At 38.5% G+C, this 19,409-nt stretch overlaps 1 protein-coding gene across 1 annotated transcript in view; it reads left to right on the top strand.

Moving 5' to 3' along the window:
• The window catches only part of CLPTM1L (CLPTM1-like), a gene marked incomplete at its 5' end in the record, with an annotated part of 29,439 nt that extends 10,241 nt beyond the window's left edge, over positions 1–19,198 (top strand). Inside the window, 11 exons of the mRNA XM_010293902.1 lie at positions 2,013–2,107; positions 4,221–4,305; positions 6,043–6,146; positions 8,757–8,822; positions 9,903–9,953; positions 10,567–10,649; positions 13,471–13,505; positions 13,808–13,863; positions 13,945–13,989; positions 17,312–17,427; positions 18,674–19,198. Coding sequence (XP_010292204.1) covers positions 2,013–2,107; positions 4,221–4,305; positions 6,043–6,146; positions 8,757–8,822; positions 9,903–9,953; positions 10,567–10,649; positions 13,471–13,505; positions 13,808–13,863; positions 13,945–13,989; positions 17,312–17,427; positions 18,674–18,758 — 821 coding nt within the window. The remainder of the gene's footprint in view (positions 1–2,012; positions 2,108–4,220; positions 4,306–6,042; positions 6,147–8,756; positions 8,823–9,902; positions 9,954–10,566; positions 10,650–13,470; positions 13,506–13,807; positions 13,864–13,944; positions 13,990–17,311; positions 17,428–18,673) is intronic.
• Positions 19,199–19,409: the final 211 nt, after the last annotated feature.

Genomic DNA, 19,409 nt, shown 5'->3' with positions numbered 1-19,409 from the left:
ACTGATGCACACCTTTGTGAGTCTAATCATCAGTCTTAAAAATCCGCATCTTATTTTCAGGGTTATCTTTGCTGACTTAGTTTTCTCTCGCTATGCTGTAGTTGGCTTCTTTATGCTAGAGTAAGGAACTACATCATAACTGAGCTGGTGTTGATGTATATGTATGTAGGATTTTTTCTGATCCTGTCTTTTTAAGCTCTTCAGACAGCAATTTGAACTTTTTTTCAGGCCAAAAGATCTTAAAAGCTTTTGTGCTCTATTATTTTAATGATTTTTAAATCCTTCTCAGTTTATCTTTTTAGTGCAGATAGAAGCAGTATTCTACTATTTTCCCAAGAGACGTATGCAGGGGTAATGCTGCTTCCATACTACTCAGTGGTAGTCTTTGTTCACCGAAATTTAGTCAGTAAGAGGGAGAGGGTTTGGTTATTCACTGTCGCCTCTGAATTAATGTTTTATGATGGACAACTTAACACTTAAGGCATTGATTCCTCTGAAAGGAAAAAAAAAATGTTCTGGTTCAGCACTAGTTTTAGAGTGTAGTATTGTAAGACACAGTACCTGTATGCAGTGTAACTTAACTGAGAGTCTAGACTTTCTGCAGTTCTTTTGCAGCTTAAGCTTTTCTCATGTTTTGTTGGGGATGGGAGGGTGGGTAAGGAATAAGGTCATCCCAAGTAGAATCCAGCTGCTGCTTCTTAGCTCAGGCTAATGTATATCGAAGCTACAATTATGCCTGCTTAAAATACCTGTCTTGAAAGAATCAAGTAACCACTTGCTCCAAATTCGTGTGGGACATTTGACTACCATCTTTTCTCCGTAAATTTTTGTGAGCCTCTTCAGAATGGCATAATTGAAATTTTCATGTTCCATGTCTTCGCTGTCTTGTGGTGGACACGTATACCAAGACGTATCATCCTAGGAGTACCTCTTCTGCCTGGGAAAAAAAACTTACCTAAGATGCTGTTTTTTCCTCTAAGTATGCAGATAGTGAAATGTAAGGTTTGGAATGTTCCTTTTCGAATAACTTATCAAAAGGTCTCCTTAGAGTAGCAAAACTGGAAAATCTTTTGAAAGTTCACACTATTCTTGCTGTGATGCAGGACAGTTGATGTGACAAAGTAAATTGGTACTGAACTCACCAGTCTCATAACCAGCACCATTGCTGTAAATGCAGCATTGTGTATTTTCTGAGAACAGTAGACTTCGATCACAGTGGCTTCTACTTCATGAAGAAAGCATCTTAACACTGTCTGAAGGTGTTCGAAGAGGTGCTGTATATTCTGGAAAACACACTCCTTGGTCCTGGCAACCATATTTATCATGGACAGGCTCTAACTTTTTTTGAATTAATGGTTGTCCAGTATATAACAAGAAAGCAACATTCCTCCTTTAGGAGAATTGATAAGACAGTAGAGAATATTTATTCGGCTTACAGACTGTGATTTGTGGAAGATGCTTTGCCTTTTTCTGTTTATCAGAGAGAAGCTTCCAAGTTAATTCTGCAAGGACTGTCAAAAGAAATGATACCTAATCCATGATCTGGGGTCTATACTGTTGCATATATGGCCATGTTTCCCACTGACCTTTGTTTCCTCCACAGTGTAGTCCTTTTTTCATTTTTCATTTTCCAGTGTGAAGCTCACCTTTCTTATGTATCCAGTAAAAGCTCAGAGGCCAAGTTGAACAATCCTTTTTCTTCCCACTCAGGCCAGAATGACTTCCTCTGGCTTGGCTTTTGTGTCTCTGGTGTTCAGCTTGGGTTGTAGTTACACAGCCTGTTAAAGGCACATCAGTCTGTTTGCTGGATTTTTTTTTTAAGGCAAGCCAAATAACTAGCCAAAATATAGGTAGACTTGGGTTTTACCAATAAAGCTGCCATCTTGGTTTGGATTTATGATTCCTTAGTAAAACATGTGCAGGTGAAATAAGATTCCTTTCATACTAGGCTCTAGCATAACAGCAATTAACTGCCTAGTACTTCTTGCATAATTACTTGTTCTTTCTCTTAGGGTTTTCAGAAAAGGATGCAGATGAAGTAAAAGGAATTTTTGTTGATACTAACCTGTACTTTCTGGCTTTGACGTTCTTTGTAGCAGCATTTCATGTAAGTGGAGAAACTCTGTTTTGTAGCAATTGGGGGTGGGGAGGGGCAAAAAAAAAGGGGGGGGTGGGTTGATCTTCAACTTTAATTTATTAGGAACTGTTCTTGGAAATAGTAATTTCTGTAGAGCAATAGAAGTTGTTTCTGGTACAAGTCAGCTGTATTTCCAGTACCAAGTTAATATAAAAATGTCAAAGAAGATAGAAATATGAGATAACTAGGTATAAACTAAACAGTCTTGACTGAAATATAAAATACTTAACTTCATTAGCATTCCTTTTTTTTTTTTTTTTAAGATGAACCAAAGCACCCAGAATTAATATGCCTGTCAACATCAGTTCACATTTTCTGCTAGGCTGAGTTATCACAAAGTTTACTGCTGCAGTGTCTTAGCTCAGGCACCAACAGTAGCATTTGAGTCTCTGACTTATGACTCAAAAAATTGTCACTGTAAAGTGCAGAGCTTGTGGTTCTAGGCATGGTTGGTTGGTGTTGTGTCTCTCTGTCAGCTTTGTGAGTGTCTTGGTTTAAATACGAATCTTCTGTTTTAATGAACAATTTTTTTAGACTTCATTGTTCTATTTTGAACATTTTTGTCATCTACGGTTACGCTCAATCCAATTTCCATATTCTGGGATACATAAGAAGTTGCTGGGAACGTTATATTTCTTTATATTTACAGCACATAAAATTGATTTGGTTGGAAATCGTTAGACTTCCCAGGCATTTTAACTTTTTTTTTTTTCCATTCTGTTTATTAAGTTGTAAGGTATCTGTAGGCTGAGACTAGCTCTTCTGATTTTTTTTTTTTTCCTTTGGTGCATCATTTGCCCGAATTAAAAAAATATATAATTTTTTCATATAAAAAATAATTTCTTGAATCTGTGCTGATTTTTTTTTTTTTTTTTTCTTAAGACAGTGAATGCTTAAAAGAAAGGCTGAAAAATATCCTGGGAGCCAAAAGGGCAGACTGCATTCTGGGGTACATATTAAGCACAACATAACCAGCCAGTCAAAAGACGTGATTATCGTGCTGTATTTAACATTGATGCGGCCTCACCTTGAGTACTATGTGCAGTTCTAGGCCCCACAATTTAAGGGGGGTGCGAAGGTACTCGAATGTGTCCAGAGGAGGGCAACAAAGCTGGTGAAAGGGCCGGGAGGCATGTCCTGTGAGGAGCGGTTAAGGACTTTGGGTTTGTCTAGTTTGGAGAAAGGAGGCTGAGGGGAGACCTCATTGCTCTCTGCAGCTTCCTGAGGAGGGGATGTGGAGAGGGAGGTGCTGAGCTCGTCTCCCTGGGGTCCAGTGACAGGACTTGTGGGAATGGTTGAAAGCTGCACCAGGGGTGTTTAGACTGGAGATGAGGAAGCCTTTCTTTACTGAGAGGGTGGTCAAACACTGGAACAGGCTTCCTAGAGAGGTGGTCGATGCCCCAAGCCTGTCAGTGTTTGAGGCATTTGGACAAGGCCCTTAATAACATGCTTTAACTTTTGGTCAGCCCTGAATTGGTCAGCAGTTGGACTAGATAATCGTTGTAGGTCCCTTCCAATTGAAATACTCTATTCTGACCATCAGTACTGAAAACTCTGGAAAAAATGCTCAGTACAAATAAACTTAATGCTAAAACATCTTTGAAGTTAGGATCAACTTCTTGGTGATGAAACAGAGGAGAAAATTACTTGCTGTATTTTAGGAATTTTTAAAAAAAGTTGGTACTATCCAAGCATAAATTGACTTGATCCAATAAAAAGGACTTTGAATCTAATTCAGTGTGGCTTTCCCTGATCTGTCAAGGAGGTGAGTAGTTCCTCAGGGTCCTCAGTTCTTCATCACTCTATCACGTGTTACCCTGTATTGGGTCAATAACTTTCTTTACCAGATGCAGCATTGTAGTAGTAGCAGTACCTGGAATTCCTCCTGTCATTTTGCACTACTTCTGGAGCTTGGGCTTTGAAAACAGTTTTTCTTTTTAGCTTTTATTTGTGGTATTTAATTTTTATTTCTTAATAAAAAATTAATTTTTGGCAATTCCATCTTAAAGGCATTTTTCAGTTCAGCTGGTAGTTTTAACTAGTGCACATTTGAACAAATGAGTGTGTTTCTTGCTGTTTGCAGCTTCTCTTTGATTTCCTTGCCTTTAAAAATGACATCAGTTTTTGGAAGAAAAAGAGGAGCATGATTGGGATGTCTACAAAAGCAGGTATGGGCCAGAATGCAAAGCATTGTGCATGTGTTATCTAACATATACTGTGACTCTAAGTTGAAACTTTGTAGATTGAGCAAGATGGCAAAATGAGATGTGTTTGTGTATGAAAGGAAGATGGCTAACAGGCTGGTTCAAACTTTGTTAGCATTGTGCTCAGGTGTCACTTGCTTTTAAGCACTGGTGTTACTTCTGAGGTTTGACTGTCTTACAATTGAGAATAAGTTTAATACTAAGTCACCAGATTTACTTTGCTGAAGGAACAGAAAAATACATTGATAAAAGAATAAGGACCAGAAAAAAATCCCATAGGTGAAAAGAATGTGCTTTCACGGGTAATGCTGTGCTGCGAGTCCCATGTGTTCCGTGTAGATCACTGCAGGTTCCAAAATATTCGGGAGGGAAAACTCCGTAGTGTAAGGCTGTTGTTTGACTTGGGCTTTGGTGTAAAAAGGAGCAGTAGAAGCTCTGGGGCAGGAGAGAGTGTGGGAGGGTTGAGTTGACTTGGATGTAGGAAAGATGAGAGAAACATAGCGGTCTGATATCCTGACAAGCCTTCCTAGAGACAGATGAAGGTAGTAACCAGCCTGGACGCTTGAGGTTTAACACACCACTCCCCAGCCTTCTTTATTGTGCTAATACTTACTGCTTGTTTTTCTAATAGATTTTTCCATTCTGAATATAAATCAAAATGATAAAGCTGGAGTCACTTGGCCCCTCAGGCTATCCCTAATTCTATCATACATATACAGATCGATTAAAATGTCAGGAATATCAATACCATGAAAATATTAGGCATTCTAAATTATGATGAACAGCAATGTCTTTTTCTCATGTGGAAAACCGGTTTATCATCTTTATCGGAGTGCCTTTGTTTTTGTAAGGTGTTTATACTGCTTAGTAAATAAGGTGTTTATAACTGCTGTTATGCATACATACAACAATATGTTGTTGTATGCCAAGAAGTGAGGAAAAATTCAAAATGCTCCATGCAATTTCAGAATTAACTGTTAATTTCCAGTTTAAAAAGTGAGTAAAATAAAATTGGAAAGACTGAGTGACAAAGGATTTTTTAACCTTACTATTGAAGTATCAATTTTCAATCTTTGTCACCCTTCTGCCTGCATCTCCTCCTTGCCCTGAGGGAGAAGTGCAACAGGCAATTGCTTTGGAATGGTACAGTGTAACTGTTGATGGCTGAGTGTGGTGTAGCTCTTCTCCCTTTCTGTTCCTGCTTAGGGGGATGGATCTTCGTATCTAAGAATTAGTTGTAGACACTTATAAGCATCCAAGGTTTCGCAAAACATGAAAAATAACACTAAAGAATACTTTTTAATATTTACAAACATTAAATTAGTTGGATGACTTTCAAAGACTGACGTTACATTATCTCACAGCCTTTCAGCTTCCTTGAGACAAGAATCATGAACATAGTTCATAATAGTACTGAACATTGCTGAATTGCTGCAGTATAGAAGTCATCTTTAAATATTCTGATTTCTTTTAATCTTTTGTGATAAGGATTTCATAACATGTTTTTGTTCTTTATTTGCCTGGAGGTATACAGATCACTGGCTGTTTCTAAGACTACTTGGTATATCAAGATGTATATAGGAGAAGTGCATGCTTAAACTGCGTAAGACAGGATTATAGCAAACAGGCCAACAGTCTTCTGTCATCTCAGCTGTTCATTTAAATATTAATAAGCCTTTCATTGTCGTTTTTTCTATCTAGTGCTCTGGCGGTGCTTTAGTACTGTGGTAATATTTCTTTTCCTTTTGGATGAACAAACAAGTTTATTGGTACTGATCCCAGCAGGCATTGGTGCAGTGATTGAGGTGAGTTCTTAAAGCTCTGCAAATTACTGCAAATACCAGTATTCGCAGCAACATCCAGAGTTTATTGTAGAAAAAGAATGCTAAACCAGTTACTGGAAAAATACTGCTGTTGGAGTATGCTGTCTTAGCAGCATTGTTTAACTGGCTTTCAGTGGTAGAAGAGATTGTGTCCCCGTATCAGATAACTAAACTAGAAGTATCGGGTTTTTCTGGGATGGGCCAGCTGGTATTGTGGAAACCAAACATAGAGCTATGCTGAGGTTCCTTCCTGTCACATCATCTGATAGGCATCACTCCAGACCAGGCATGTATAACCATGTCAACAAGCCTTCACAGAAATACATGTCAAAGAGCAGGCTGTGTGCCATCAGACAGAGCTGCAGGTCTGCAGCTTTCTCCCTGGCCATGACTGAGGTGCTTGGGGAAGGAGGGAAAGGAGGACACTGCTGTCTGTGTTCGTTGTTCCAGCAGATCATGTCCAGTTAGCACATTGCAGGTACTGCTTAGAACCTGCAACAGTAATGGGAAGGGGAGAGATCTCTACCTAGCATTGCTTGCAGATCTAAGTACTTCTCAAGTATTTAAAAATAAGTTCAGGATTCTCAGTGTGGAATTTTGGCTACACATCTGTTACAGTTGCACATAGTCCCTGTGGAAAAAAACAGTTCAGAATTTTTAGTTAGTGACTAAATTGTTGAATGAAAGTCACAAAGCAATCCTTAAATTTCAGCTTATTCTATAAGACAGATTAAGGTCTTGCACATACTATGAACTGTGGTGTCCTAAACATTTTTAAAAATGTAGCATTATTTCTCAGTAAGTTGAGATTTTTAACTCTGATGTATTTCTGTGTTAAGTTTTCTGTATCAGATAAGCCAGTGTTTTTGTTCCTATAAATAGAAAATTAGTCTTATATTTCAAACTTTAACTGTCTGAAATTTTAACAGTTTCAGGAATAAATATATATTCCTATAAATATGCTGCTCCTTTTGTAGAACACGTTTTATTTTGATCCTATACCTAAGTAACTAAATTTTAAAAAATCCTTGAATCTAAAGACTTCAGAAATTCAAAAGTGTCAAATGACTTAAAAATTTATTGGGTCAAGAAAAATTATGTGGGGAAGAAATAGCCCTGGTCTCTAAATCACCACTTTTTTTTTTTTTGAGAAGTTTTGGTGGAAACCAGATCAGACATGTATGGTAGGGTAACAGGAATGATCAGCTATGCTACAGGATTTAAGTTCAATTAAAACTGTAAAGATTCGGCATTTCTCTTTTATGAAGATGGATTTCTCAGTTACCACTGCCTAAGAACAGGCAGATCCAGATCTCATTTGGTTGTTGTGCCTGTCTGAGATTCTTCTTGGGGCTGCCCAAAGATCTGCTATATACATCTCTCTCAGATCTGTAGTCCCTATGACTGTTTGGCTCCTATCATCTTTCTCATGTGCTTTATGTTCCAGTATGTTAGTTTGGATTGCACGCTGGGGGAACTGGTTTGAAAGGATTATATAGGAACACCGTGTGGGACACTTAAACGGAAGACAAATGTTCTGTAGGTTCTGTTGAAGTAACATATCTCTCCTCTCAAGTGATGATGAGATAACATGGTTGTCTCAAGGTGAGAATGAACATAAGGACTATACATTTCAAAGGAACTTGTCTGCTGAGAAGAGTTTTTTCACAACTTAACTTTTTCACAATTTTCACAACTTGTTTTTCACAACCTGTTAAGAACAGGTGTTCTTAACACCTGTTTCTCATGCAGTACTAATAGTGACATTGCTTCTGTAATAAGTAATTTTCTTGCCTGCATCAAAGATGGCAGTAAAGGATCATCTTTACTGTATTGCGCTTTTTTGTTTGGAAGATATAACAGGTGAGAAGAGAATATAGGTGTATCTAAAGCTAAACAAACCAACCTTGTCCACAAAAAGCTTCATGGAGTATGGAGCTCCTGGTGACCTTGCTGCATTGCCTAAGCTGTTCAGTCTGTATAGCAGCATAAGTACATGAGTAAATTTTCAGGTGCAGTGAAACTTTGGTTACATTAAGGTCAGCCTATTGCAGCTGTACAGTAAATAGCCAAACAATTCAGTGTATTCACTGAGTTTTGCTTGTAACCCACTACTGAAATGTAATGACCATGTAAAGTGCCTACTTAATTACTGGTAAGGGTTCTAAGGCACCTTCATCTTGCAGTTCCCAGCTGACCTCGAAGGCATGTAAAAACTTGCTTGGCAGGTGGTTACTGGAGAATTCTCTAAATGCTTGACCTGGGGTGCATGCTGGTGCTGAGAGCATCTAACCGCCCCCCGCCAAGTGCTTCAATCCAGATATCCTGGAAGGACTACCTTATTTCACTTAAAGTACATCATCTGATATGGAGACATGCACTAACATGTACCCAAAGTTGTACTTGTCTGGTGGCACAGTATTTAGTTTGCATAGAGACTCAGGCAGTGTGCTGCAATCATGCTGTTGCTGCTTTATATGATGGGTGCTTAAAGCAGATATTCTGGGGTCTTGATTATGAGTATCTGAATCCTGCATAAGACATTCCCCTGGACAATTCTTTATGTCCGCGTTTTGTTTTTGCTAATTACAGCTCTGGAAAGTGAAGAAAGCTTTGAAAATGACAATCAAGTGGCAAGGCTTGAGACCCAAAATTCAGGTATAGTAGACGTTGGCCTGTTAATGATTACATTCCTGAGCTTTCCATATATTTCCAGGTTACTGTGCACCTTAGCTTTCAGTGAAATAAAGATTAAAAAAAAAGTTTCATATGTACATCTTCTCTTTATGTACAGCTTAATCCAAAAGCTGGATGAGCATTTTCAAACTTAGGAATTTCTTTGAATTCTGTAGAAGAAAAAGCTATTTGTGTGTGTATTTATGGTGTGAGAAACTTCAGAACTCCTCTGTCAGTCCTGCTAAATCCTAACGGGTGGGACTATGCTCTGCCACTGTGTTGGAAAGGCACTCTTAACTGGCATCATGATTTGAAGTAAGAAACTGAATTTTTCATGAAGCCGTAGATATAACTTCTCCATTGTGGAACTAGTAGATGATGTGACATGTTCTGGGGACAAGATGGTCTTTGACAAGTAAAAATTTAAGGGTAAAAATTTAAGTCCCAAGACTGTTTGCAGGACATGCAGAGGCAGCTGGAATTCAAATTAATACTTTTTAAAGTACAGTCTCCATTGAAAGTTTCCCTTGTTGGTAGGAGAAACAGTTGCCTAATCTTCAGAGTTTACTTTGCAAGAAGTACTGGGGTTTTAGTGCTGCTTGAAGTCTGTGCATCGTGAGTGGCTCGTAGATCTGGTTGTTCCTTTACCAGTATTCAAGGAACTGAGTTCAAGCAGTCACAGTTTCTGGAGACATGGAGATAATCATAACTGACGTCTTCATGCATGAAAATGGTTATGGATTCTAATAATGGCTTCCTGTATCTGCCAGATTCTTAGCCACTTGACTTCACTTTTGCATTGTGAACTCTGCTGTGTCAACAGCATTTTCCTAAGCAAAGAAGTCCTGGATGTTTGATGTAAAATATGAAGAGAAAAATTAAACTTCTTGCCTAGGACATTTATATGACTCTCCTGTATAGAAGCGTATAAGGACTTTGAACTGTTACCTAGCTTAATGTCTAAGCAGTTAGTTTGCAGTTTAAGTCTCTGTTGAGGGAGTTGGACAGCGAGTGCTTTTTCCCCCAGTTCTGACTTGATTGTACATTTTATATGTATTGCAGTTTGGTACATACAATGATTCTGAAAAGAAGACTGAGGAGTATGATACCCAGGTAAGAGGGAATCCTGTGACTTCTGTTCTGTAAAGTCTATATATGTGGCCTGCTGATTGACATGTTTCACTTTTTATTGATAACGAGTGCATTTTCCATTTTCTCATAGTTTTCAAGTGGATCATCATTATGTGGGTGATCAGATAGTGAAGATTCATTCTAACAATTTATGAAAAGAAAGTGAAAGAGTTGTTTATTAGGTGAATCTGGTTGAAACATTTCTCTGAGAAGCAGAATTGCAAGTGACTTATCTGAAGAGAAGTACCTTAAAGGATCTTCATTCACAAATTTGAACATTTATATTTGTACTTGTTATTTACACTGGAGGCATGTTCATGTGCTTCCTGATTTCTGGAAGAAGTTGAAGAAATCAGGAAGTTAAGCAGAGAGCTGATTCTTGTTGCTTATGCTCTAAGGCCCTTGGTGGTCTGAACTGAGCATTGGAATTTTCACCATTTTCTCTAGAACTGGAAGCATATTGGAAATAATAGACATTTGGAAATAGGAAAAGATTTTCAGGAAGAAAAATTATGTAACTGTCTCCTAGTTAATGCCATGACAAATCTGCTGTATATAAAATGGAAGCTAACAAACTATTTTCGTTGTCTGTTAGGCTATGAAATACTTGTCATATTTGCTCTATCCACTGTGTATTGGAGGTGCAGGTTACTCCTTGCTGAATGTCAAATACAAAAGGTACTGTGAATCTATAAACTATCTTACACAGAATTGAAACGTTTCCTCTTTTCCCCATATTAATTAATTGGAGATGATGGGTTATGGAATTCAGTTATTTTGTTTTGCTTGATTTGTAAGCTAGGAACTGGAAACATCCATGTTCTGTATGACCCAAAGCTGAAACGTCTAGCTGGGTTTTTTTTAACATCCTGTAAGCTACAGGCTGTTGTATTTAGCAAGTAACCTGATAATTACTGTAGTATAGAATTCAGTAGCTTACATACAAGAGTAAGCTGTGAATCAGAAGAGGAGGAAGAAAGCTACCATTGATGTTCAGAGAACTGATAAAAGTGACAGGAGAGGTGAGAAGAATTCAGTGGTTAAACCTGTCCAGTAAGATAGAAGCAAAAACTGTCCCAAAATGACTTGCTCCGACCAAGGTGTTCCTCTTGGTCAATGGCTCAATGTCCAAATAGAGATCAGTGATGAGCAGCGTCCCTCAGGGATCCATACTGGGACCAGTACTGTTTAATATCTTCAGTGACATAGATGGTGGGATCGAGTGCACCTTCAGCAAGTTTACAGACAACGCCAACCTGAGGGACAGCATGCCATCCAGAGGGACCTGGACAAGCTCAATGAATGGGCCTGTGTGAACCTCATGAGGTTCAACAAGGCCAAGTGCAGGGTCCTGCACCTGGGTCAGGGCAACCCCCAGTATCAGTACAAGCTGGGGGATGAAGGGATTGAGAGCAGCCCTGCCAAGAAGGACTTGGGGGTACTGGTGGATGAAAAGCTGGACAGGAGCTGGCAATGTGTGCTTGCAGCCCAGAAGGCCAACCATATCCTAGGCTGCATCAAAAGAAGTGTGGCCAGTAGGTCAAGGGAGGTGATTCTGCCCCTCTACTCCGCTCTAGGGAGACTACCTGGAGCCCTGCGTCCAGCTGTGGAGCCCTCAGCACAGGAAAGACATGGACCTGTTGGAGAGGGTCCAGAGGAGGGGCCACCAAAATGCTCAGAGGGATGGAACATCTCTCCCATGAAGAAAGGCTGAGACTGTTGGGGTTGTTCAGCCTGGAGAGGAGAAGGCTCCGGGGAGACCTTATTGCAGCCTTCCAGTGCTTAAAGGGCGCTTCTAAGAAAGATGGGGACAGACCTTTTAGCAGGGCCTGTTGTGACAGGGCAAGGCGTAATGGTTTTACACTAAAAGAGGGTGGATGTAGACTAGATAGAAGGAAGAAATTTTTGACAGTGAGGGTAGTGATACATTGACACAGGTTGCCCAGAGAAGTGGTAGCTGCCCCATCCCTGGAAACCTTCAATGTCAGGTTGGAAGGGGCTCTGAGCAACCTGGTCTCATTGAAGGTGTCCATGCCTACTGCAGGGGCGTTGGACTAGATGATCTTTAAAGGTCCCTTCCAACCCAAAGCATTCAATGATCCTATGATTCTCTGTTCCTAAATATGATAGCTAGGATAGCAAGCAAGCAGTGCATTTTTAAGAAAGGACTCTCTATTCCTTTAGAGCCATGGGCTTACAGCAACAGATTGATACTTTAGCAAGAGCTGAAGACTCAGTATTTCTTTCTCAGAAAAGGTGAAACTCCTGTCCACTTTCACTCCAAATAATACAGCTAGTTCATTTTGTATTGGAGAGATGCTAGCAAGTATGCAGCCGTGAGACTGTTGTAGAAAAAATCTGCAAACGCAAGCATGGTGATGGCCATGTAGGCATACTTTTTAATAGTCTTTAGGCCCAAAACAGAGACCAGGCAGTGGCTTAAAATAACATCAGAAAGAACTACTGTTGCTGCATACATGGGATGTAGCAGTTGTACTAGAAACTGGGACAATTTCTGGGCTATCAGACAAATAATTTTTCAAAGTGTTCTTGTAATAAGGAGCTAACAGATATGCAGCATTTAAAAATTCTGCTTTTCTAACAAAATTCTTAAATTAATTCAGTACTGCAAAATATTATATGCCAGGTGTTCTATGAGCTGTAGCTTAAGAAAGTGACAACAATTGATATCATAGAATTTTTATTATTGTTAAATCTATTTGTAAGGAAACGTGATGAAACAAGTAATCTTAACAGGGAATGATCCTTTAATCTTGCAGGCATTTTCTGATACATTTTTTAGATGCTTGTGGATTAGTGAACTGCTGCTACAACTGTAATGTTGCTATTAACAAGTCACTAACAGAGCCTTGCAAGTTTAATTGATGTAACCTGAGCATCACAGTTATTAGCTGTTCTTACTGTCACAAGCACAAGCATGGAATTTGACCACTATCTGTAACAGTACTGCTATGTTGCTAAGATTGTGTTGCATTTTAAATGTGAGGAGGGGAAAATGTACATTCCTTGTATTTACCTTTTTTTTTTTTTAATGCCTACTGTAGTGGTTTGCACCGAATGGTATATGTTGTTTGAAATTATTTAAGCCCTTACAATGCCATATTAAGTGTCTCTAGGATTTAGAATACAGTCTTACCTTTGCGAGCCTTAATACAGCCAGGGTTCAGTGCGCTGTATTATCTGATGTCATTTTGGGTGCAGAAGTCTTAGAAGGTCCTGAAAAAGTACAAAAGCAGTTGATAAAGCTCTCCAAGCTTGTTGGATGCACTGATAAACATCCTTTGCTTAAGCTGTTAGCACTTTCTCAGGAGTCCTTCCTAATCAAAGGAAGATGTGAGGTGTTTAGTTCTTGTGTGAAGTAATTCACAACATAGCCATTTGTTGGAGTAGTCAGCATACAGTCATGTAGAGGATGTGTTATAGGTATATATTTTTGGATGAGGTGAAAAGATAACTGGACTGTCCTCTCTGTTTGTAGCTGGTATTCCTGGTTGATTAACAGCTTTGTCAATGGTAAGTCCCTTATGTTTTTTTCTATTCATATTTCTTCAAATGGAGGCCAAGACTCAAAAGTAGAAAATTAACTGCTATCAGCTGGATCAGTGTAACACAGAGCAATAACTTGACTGTAGGTTCCAAAATTATCACAGAGATTTGATTGAGAAAGGGAGAAGAATCAACCCAAAGTGAAACAAAAGGATTAGACGCAGCTTCTCTCTTTAGAAATATTAGTGTAAATCTCTAATTGTGAAAGTATAGTTGTGTGGTGTACTTCTTGTGCATTTGGCTGTAAGTTTTCCATCTTTTATCTTCAGGAGTGTATGCTTTTGGATTCCTGTTTATGCTGCCCCAGCTGTTTGTAAACTACAAGGTAAGATTGAAAAGTGACAAAAGACTACTTTTTTAGTCTCTTCTTCCAGAATTTATTACAAATTGATATTTTTAATCCTAGATGAAATCTGTTGCACACTTACCATGGAAGGCTTTCACATACAAAGTAAGTAAAGCTCTAACTTAAATCTTTGTGCAGTCACTTTGGAAATAATTTTCTGTGAGAAACAGCAGTATTATGTAGCTTAAGGCTGACAGTGCTTTGTTTCTTTGTTTTAAGAACTGAATTGACAGTAAAAGAAAATTTGTTTGCAAATGTATATTAAAAAAAGTAATATTGATTTCCATTTTTCATAATGATTTACATGTAATGAGAATATCTGCATCCTAGTTTTGATGATAACATTGTTTTTTCTGCTGTCAGCTGTCTTGCATGGGTGCAGATGTTGGTCCTGCAAATAAACTAATTAGTCTCAATTTAATATATTATTTTAGGAAGAGAGAGATTCTATTAACAAAGGATAGTTATCAAGAAACAGATAGGACCACTGAGAGACCTTATTTGGGCAAGTTCAAGGAGATACCAGAGACTGAAGTAATGTACACACTGTTCTGTGCTGGGGTGGTAATTCTGAGCTGCTGGCCAGAGTAGTGACAAATGTGTGGTGGGTTGTTAGATGGTGGAAAAGGAGATGCACTGTGGTGTCCCCAGTGCCTCGCCTGCCCCCGTAGGAAATAATGTGATGCTATAGCAAAGCTTAACACCAGACCTTGGGAAGGTGAGTCTATTTCAAAACAAAGTCAACTTACTAACACTTTGATACCTGCATACCCATAAGCACCCACATGTGTGTCTGAGTGGTTTGTGTATTATTCAGGCACCAAAACGGGTGGTACCTGAGTATCCCAGCCAAGATTCCTTGCACTGATATGGAGGACAAGGGACACCCACTGTTGGGTTCCTGTGTCTCCTATGTTCTTCCCCAGTTGACAGCTACATGCGAGTTTTGCTCTTGTACCCCCAAAGAGCTGATAGTATTTTGACTCCGTCCTTTCCCACCTCTGCGTCATGAGGATTTTGTACTGTCACTTGTTTTCCTGATCATTGTGTCTGAGAGACCCTAGATGGATGTGCTGGGATCATCAAGACCTTGATGCCCTTAACATGTGCTGTGGGCTCTTATGATTCCACTGATAAATGCTTTCATTTGTTCTGATCTGTTCTTTGTGCTGACGTTATTACAATTCTTCAGGACATCAGCACTTTAAAAGAAACTGTGTTAAAAACTGCTCAAGACATGGTGTCCAATTCTGAACAGATGATCTGGGACAAAAGAAGTAAAATCTTAAAATTCCAAGTACCTTCCATAGCTTTTCCATTTTTGTAAGCCTACAGTAATAAAGCAATAGCCCAACTTTCTGCTGCCTAAATATTTTTAAGTAGTTATGTGGCATCTAGGAAAACAGATTGAAATATAGCTGATAGCAGAATAGCAACTAAACAGTGTTTGATATGGGGATACAGTAAAAAAATAAAAATAAACACCTGGTGTTTCAGACATATACTAGACAAATCGGCATGTATCTTAAGAGGAGAGTAAAAGGTATATTAGTGAAATAATTTCACAGTTTTACTTCAGCAACAAAATACAGCAACTGAGCAGAGACATCAGCAGTTAAGTAGACAACAAAGAGACAGTATTCAAGCAGGTAACCTTTAAAGTAGTAGAATTCTCTTGCTGAATAGCCTTTCCTTACAGAGCATTTATGGTTCCTGTTAAGGTGCCAGAGGCTACCCACAACAAAGGCTTGTGTGTATGTAGAAAGAAGTATATGATGTTTTCAATTATGTTTAATTTACTGGTCTTTGGAGGGGTAACCTACTTTTTCCTAGCAGATGTTTAAAGTTGCTTGCTCTCTTCTGGACTTCGAAGAGTCAAAAGAGTAGTCTGAGATCTCATCTGTGACTGTTGTTTTAGACAGCTTTGTGTTTTTTCCTGCATTTGAACTGTTTCCTGTTTTGGAAGACCTTGGCAAAAATTAAGATCAGCCTACCTTTCTGGTTTCTGTAGTCTTTATGCTTTTTATACTGTTATGAGGGGTACCTTCAAATCAGGTAATCTCAAAAGCAAACTAGCTAGGTTAAATACTGTTAGAAGGGCTGCCTTGATGCATTCAATTTCAGTAGCTTATGAGGTCTGCCCAAGTGCCTGAAGGATGGAGCATTTGGCTTTTTCTTCCTTTCATCGTTGTAGGGTCACTCACATGGGTGTTGACTTGGAAAGGCTGCCTTTTCCAACTTGCAAAGTTGTTTTTGTTCCATGACAAACCTTCTTTGCACAGGCTTGAGAAGTGCCGTCCATATTCTTTGATCACTTTGGATTGATGGATTTGTTTTGACTTGCCAGAAAGAGCTTTCCAGAAAGAGCTTTCCTGTTGTAATTAATCAGAACTCTTTCCTGTCCAACACCCCCATCTTCTTTGTTTCATCATATAAAGATTGGTTCATTTTGAAGAGTGAGTCCTTCTCTGTTTAGACAATACATCTTTTTCCCCTTTCTTAGGGTATGGATTTACGTACAGCTTGCTAATATTGAAAGAAGAAGCCATGTTACTGACTCAGTTTGTTAATCTGACATTGAATATTCTTTGCTGGATTTGTTTCCTGCTGTTTTTAGTGAGTTGAAACAGTTCAGTTGCACTGTATGTTAAGTACTAGAGTTGATTCCTAGTCCTCCCTGTAAGCTAGAGCCAGATCCAGAGGAGCTGCCCTTCTGTGTACTTTCTTTTCCTTCTCTGACAAAATACTGTTGTCTTTGCATGCTCGGAGCCTGTTTGTGTTGCTTTCCCAGCAAATGTCTGGGAATTTAAACTTTCTCATTCAGAAAGTAATGAGAAAATACTTCATTATTGCTTCAGTAACAGAACCTATAGTATGCCTAGTTGTATGGAAATGGTGTAGAAAATTATGTCTCAGATAAGGGATGGATGATTACTTCCAGGAGAGCACTGAAAATACTTCAAAATCTCTCCAAGGCTGTCAAGTCAGTGTTCTTAAGAGCAGTAAATTAGGAAGTTTTTACACAAGTTTCAAATTCCCACAGAAAATGAAAGTGAACTGACATTTTGTAAATCTTAAATCATTTGAGTAATGAATGAATAAAAGTTTTTTGCCTTTTTTTTTTTTAAAGACTTCACTGAAGTTGAATCCATGTTTTTCCCCTCACATGACAATACTCTCACTTACCTGAAGTAACTATAATTGTGCAGTCTGGAGTAGACAGTATGGTCTTATTAAAAGAAAGCACTTTAAAGTTTGCATTAGTTAGTTTTTCAGCATAATTCTGTATTGTTATAAATATGGAAATAGTCCGTGTTCCTACTGAAAAATACAGTTCTAAGAAGCCTGTTTCCTGTAGCTTTGTATGCCAGATGACTGACTTCCTTTCTTCACAGCCAACTGAAGTATACTTTTCTTTTATTTGTAGGCATTCAACACCTTTATTGATGATATATTTGCTTTTATCATCACTATGCCAACATCTCATAGGCTGGCGTGCTTTAGAGATGATGTCGTGTTCCTGGTCTATCTTTACCAAAGATGGTATGCCTTTCTTTAATAGTCATCAGAGTTTTCAGAACACTGTAGATGGTTGCAGCCTTATTGCTATAAGGAACTATGAAATAGTTTGGGATAGACTTCAAGCAGAATTTTTATACTGTAGTGATAGATAGTATAGTCTGGGTAATGGTAGCTGTATATATGCTTAGCGAAGAGTAGGTCCTGAACAGCAGATCTCAGTACAAATAAGAGGAGCAAAAGTGCTTTCCTGTAACTGACAGTATTCCTGGACCTTTTTTAGCCTGCTAAGAGAGTAGTCAAGAAATTTGTGTTCTGACAGCACTTACAGAATGTTTGTTAATTACCCCTTCTCCCTCCCCAAAACAGTAGTCCTCCTTTTCAGCAGATAGTTTCACATTTGCAAGTTACAAAAAAAAGTAACCTAAAACATGAATACCTGAAGTAAGCTGAAGGAGAGCAACACTTAAGCTTGTATTCACAAATCGTCTTAGAGGAGTTCTAGGCTTCTAACCTTTGCTGAGGGGCTACATGCCTATGTATGCTCAGTATCGGAAGCATGCTTTCCAAGTATCTCTGCAAGGCAGTAGCGAAGGATATTTTCTGATGAGGGATTGCCCTGCTCTGCTTTCCTCTTTATCTAGTTTCCAAACACAAGTTATCAGGTTCTCTTGTAAGTTGAGTATCTGGCAAGTTTCAGATTCTTTAAGTAACTGAAGTCAGATGGGGAAGAAGGCTATATGCCATGATCATTGAAATACTGTTGATAAGTGAAGCTACAGAAAGTGTATTCTTGTTCCCAAGAATAAATATTTAGATGTGGAGCAAACAAGAATTCTAAGCCTAGTTCACATTATACCAGAATGTGAACTTCGGTTTTAGGTTTATATAATAGCATGTAAATGTAGTAAAATAGGTCCCTTTCCAAGGTATTTTTCTAGACAAGCTCAAGAGCTCCTGATAGGGGCTGGACACTGGTTTTAAGTTTGAGAGATATCCTGGATTGCTTGGGAAACACTCCAGCCAAGCCTTATGGGAGCTACTACATCTCTTAAGAGGCCCTGTTATGAGGCGACGGTTTAAGCCTTAATGTGAAGAAGCTGATGTAGCTAATGTAGCTAATCTTTAAAACTGTTGTATTTTTTCCTGTAAGTGGGAATAGAGAATATGATGAGAAAGAAACTGGCTTTTAAAATTAAGTAGCACAGAACTGCTTAATTCCTCCAGGTAGCAGACAATGTTGTAACTAAGCATTTGTTTTTCCTGCCAGGCTTTATCCTGTGGATAAGAGCAGAGTGAATGAGTATGGAGAATCTTATGAAGAAAAGCCAAAAAAAAAAGCTCATAGAGAATAACTTAAGAATTGAAGAAGATTCTGACCCCTGGACTCTTACTGGCTTCATGTATTATTTGGTCTTAAGGAAGGAAAACTTATTTAATAAGAGTATTTTTAAAGCTTATGACAGAACTACATGGACAATACATCTTCTATATTGCCAAAATCTAGTTTTGATATCCTCCTATTTCAAGATCCTCTTTTGTCCTCACAAGGTCCACAGTCTGCCAGATGTCATTAAATAAACTTCCTGCATTTAAACTTCTCTTGGGTGAAAACCTAAGTGTCCTGACCATTGTAATTAATATCCAAATCTACGTTTTTAAGACAACTCACTAACTGGGAGTGTGGTGCCCATACCACTAAGCTATGAAAAGTGGAAAAAGGCAGTGTGTTACAGCAGAATCGAGCATTATTGCCAAACTGGAGGCTGTCATAAATAAAATGTATAATACTGGATTATACACTAATTACAAATCATTCTTCTTTGATAATGGAATTCTAGAAGTCATTATTAAAGTTGTGAGTTGTATGTGGGCATTTAAGTTCATAGCTTAAAAAAATTTTGTTGGAAGTACAGGATGAGAGAAGATGGAGTTGTTAAAATTCAAATTCTGCCACATTCTCAGAGGGCAGAGGGTTTCATTTGTCTTAAATGGAACGAAGATGT

This window comes from Phaethon lepturus, unplaced genomic scaffold (genome assembly GCF_000687285.1).
Source record: "Phaethon lepturus isolate BGI_N335 unplaced genomic scaffold, ASM68728v1 scaffold8949, whole genome shotgun sequence".
NCBI lineage: Eukaryota > Metazoa > Chordata > Aves > Phaethontiformes > Phaethontidae > Phaethon > Phaethon lepturus.
This window is presented reverse-complemented; position numbering and strand designations above follow the sequence as displayed.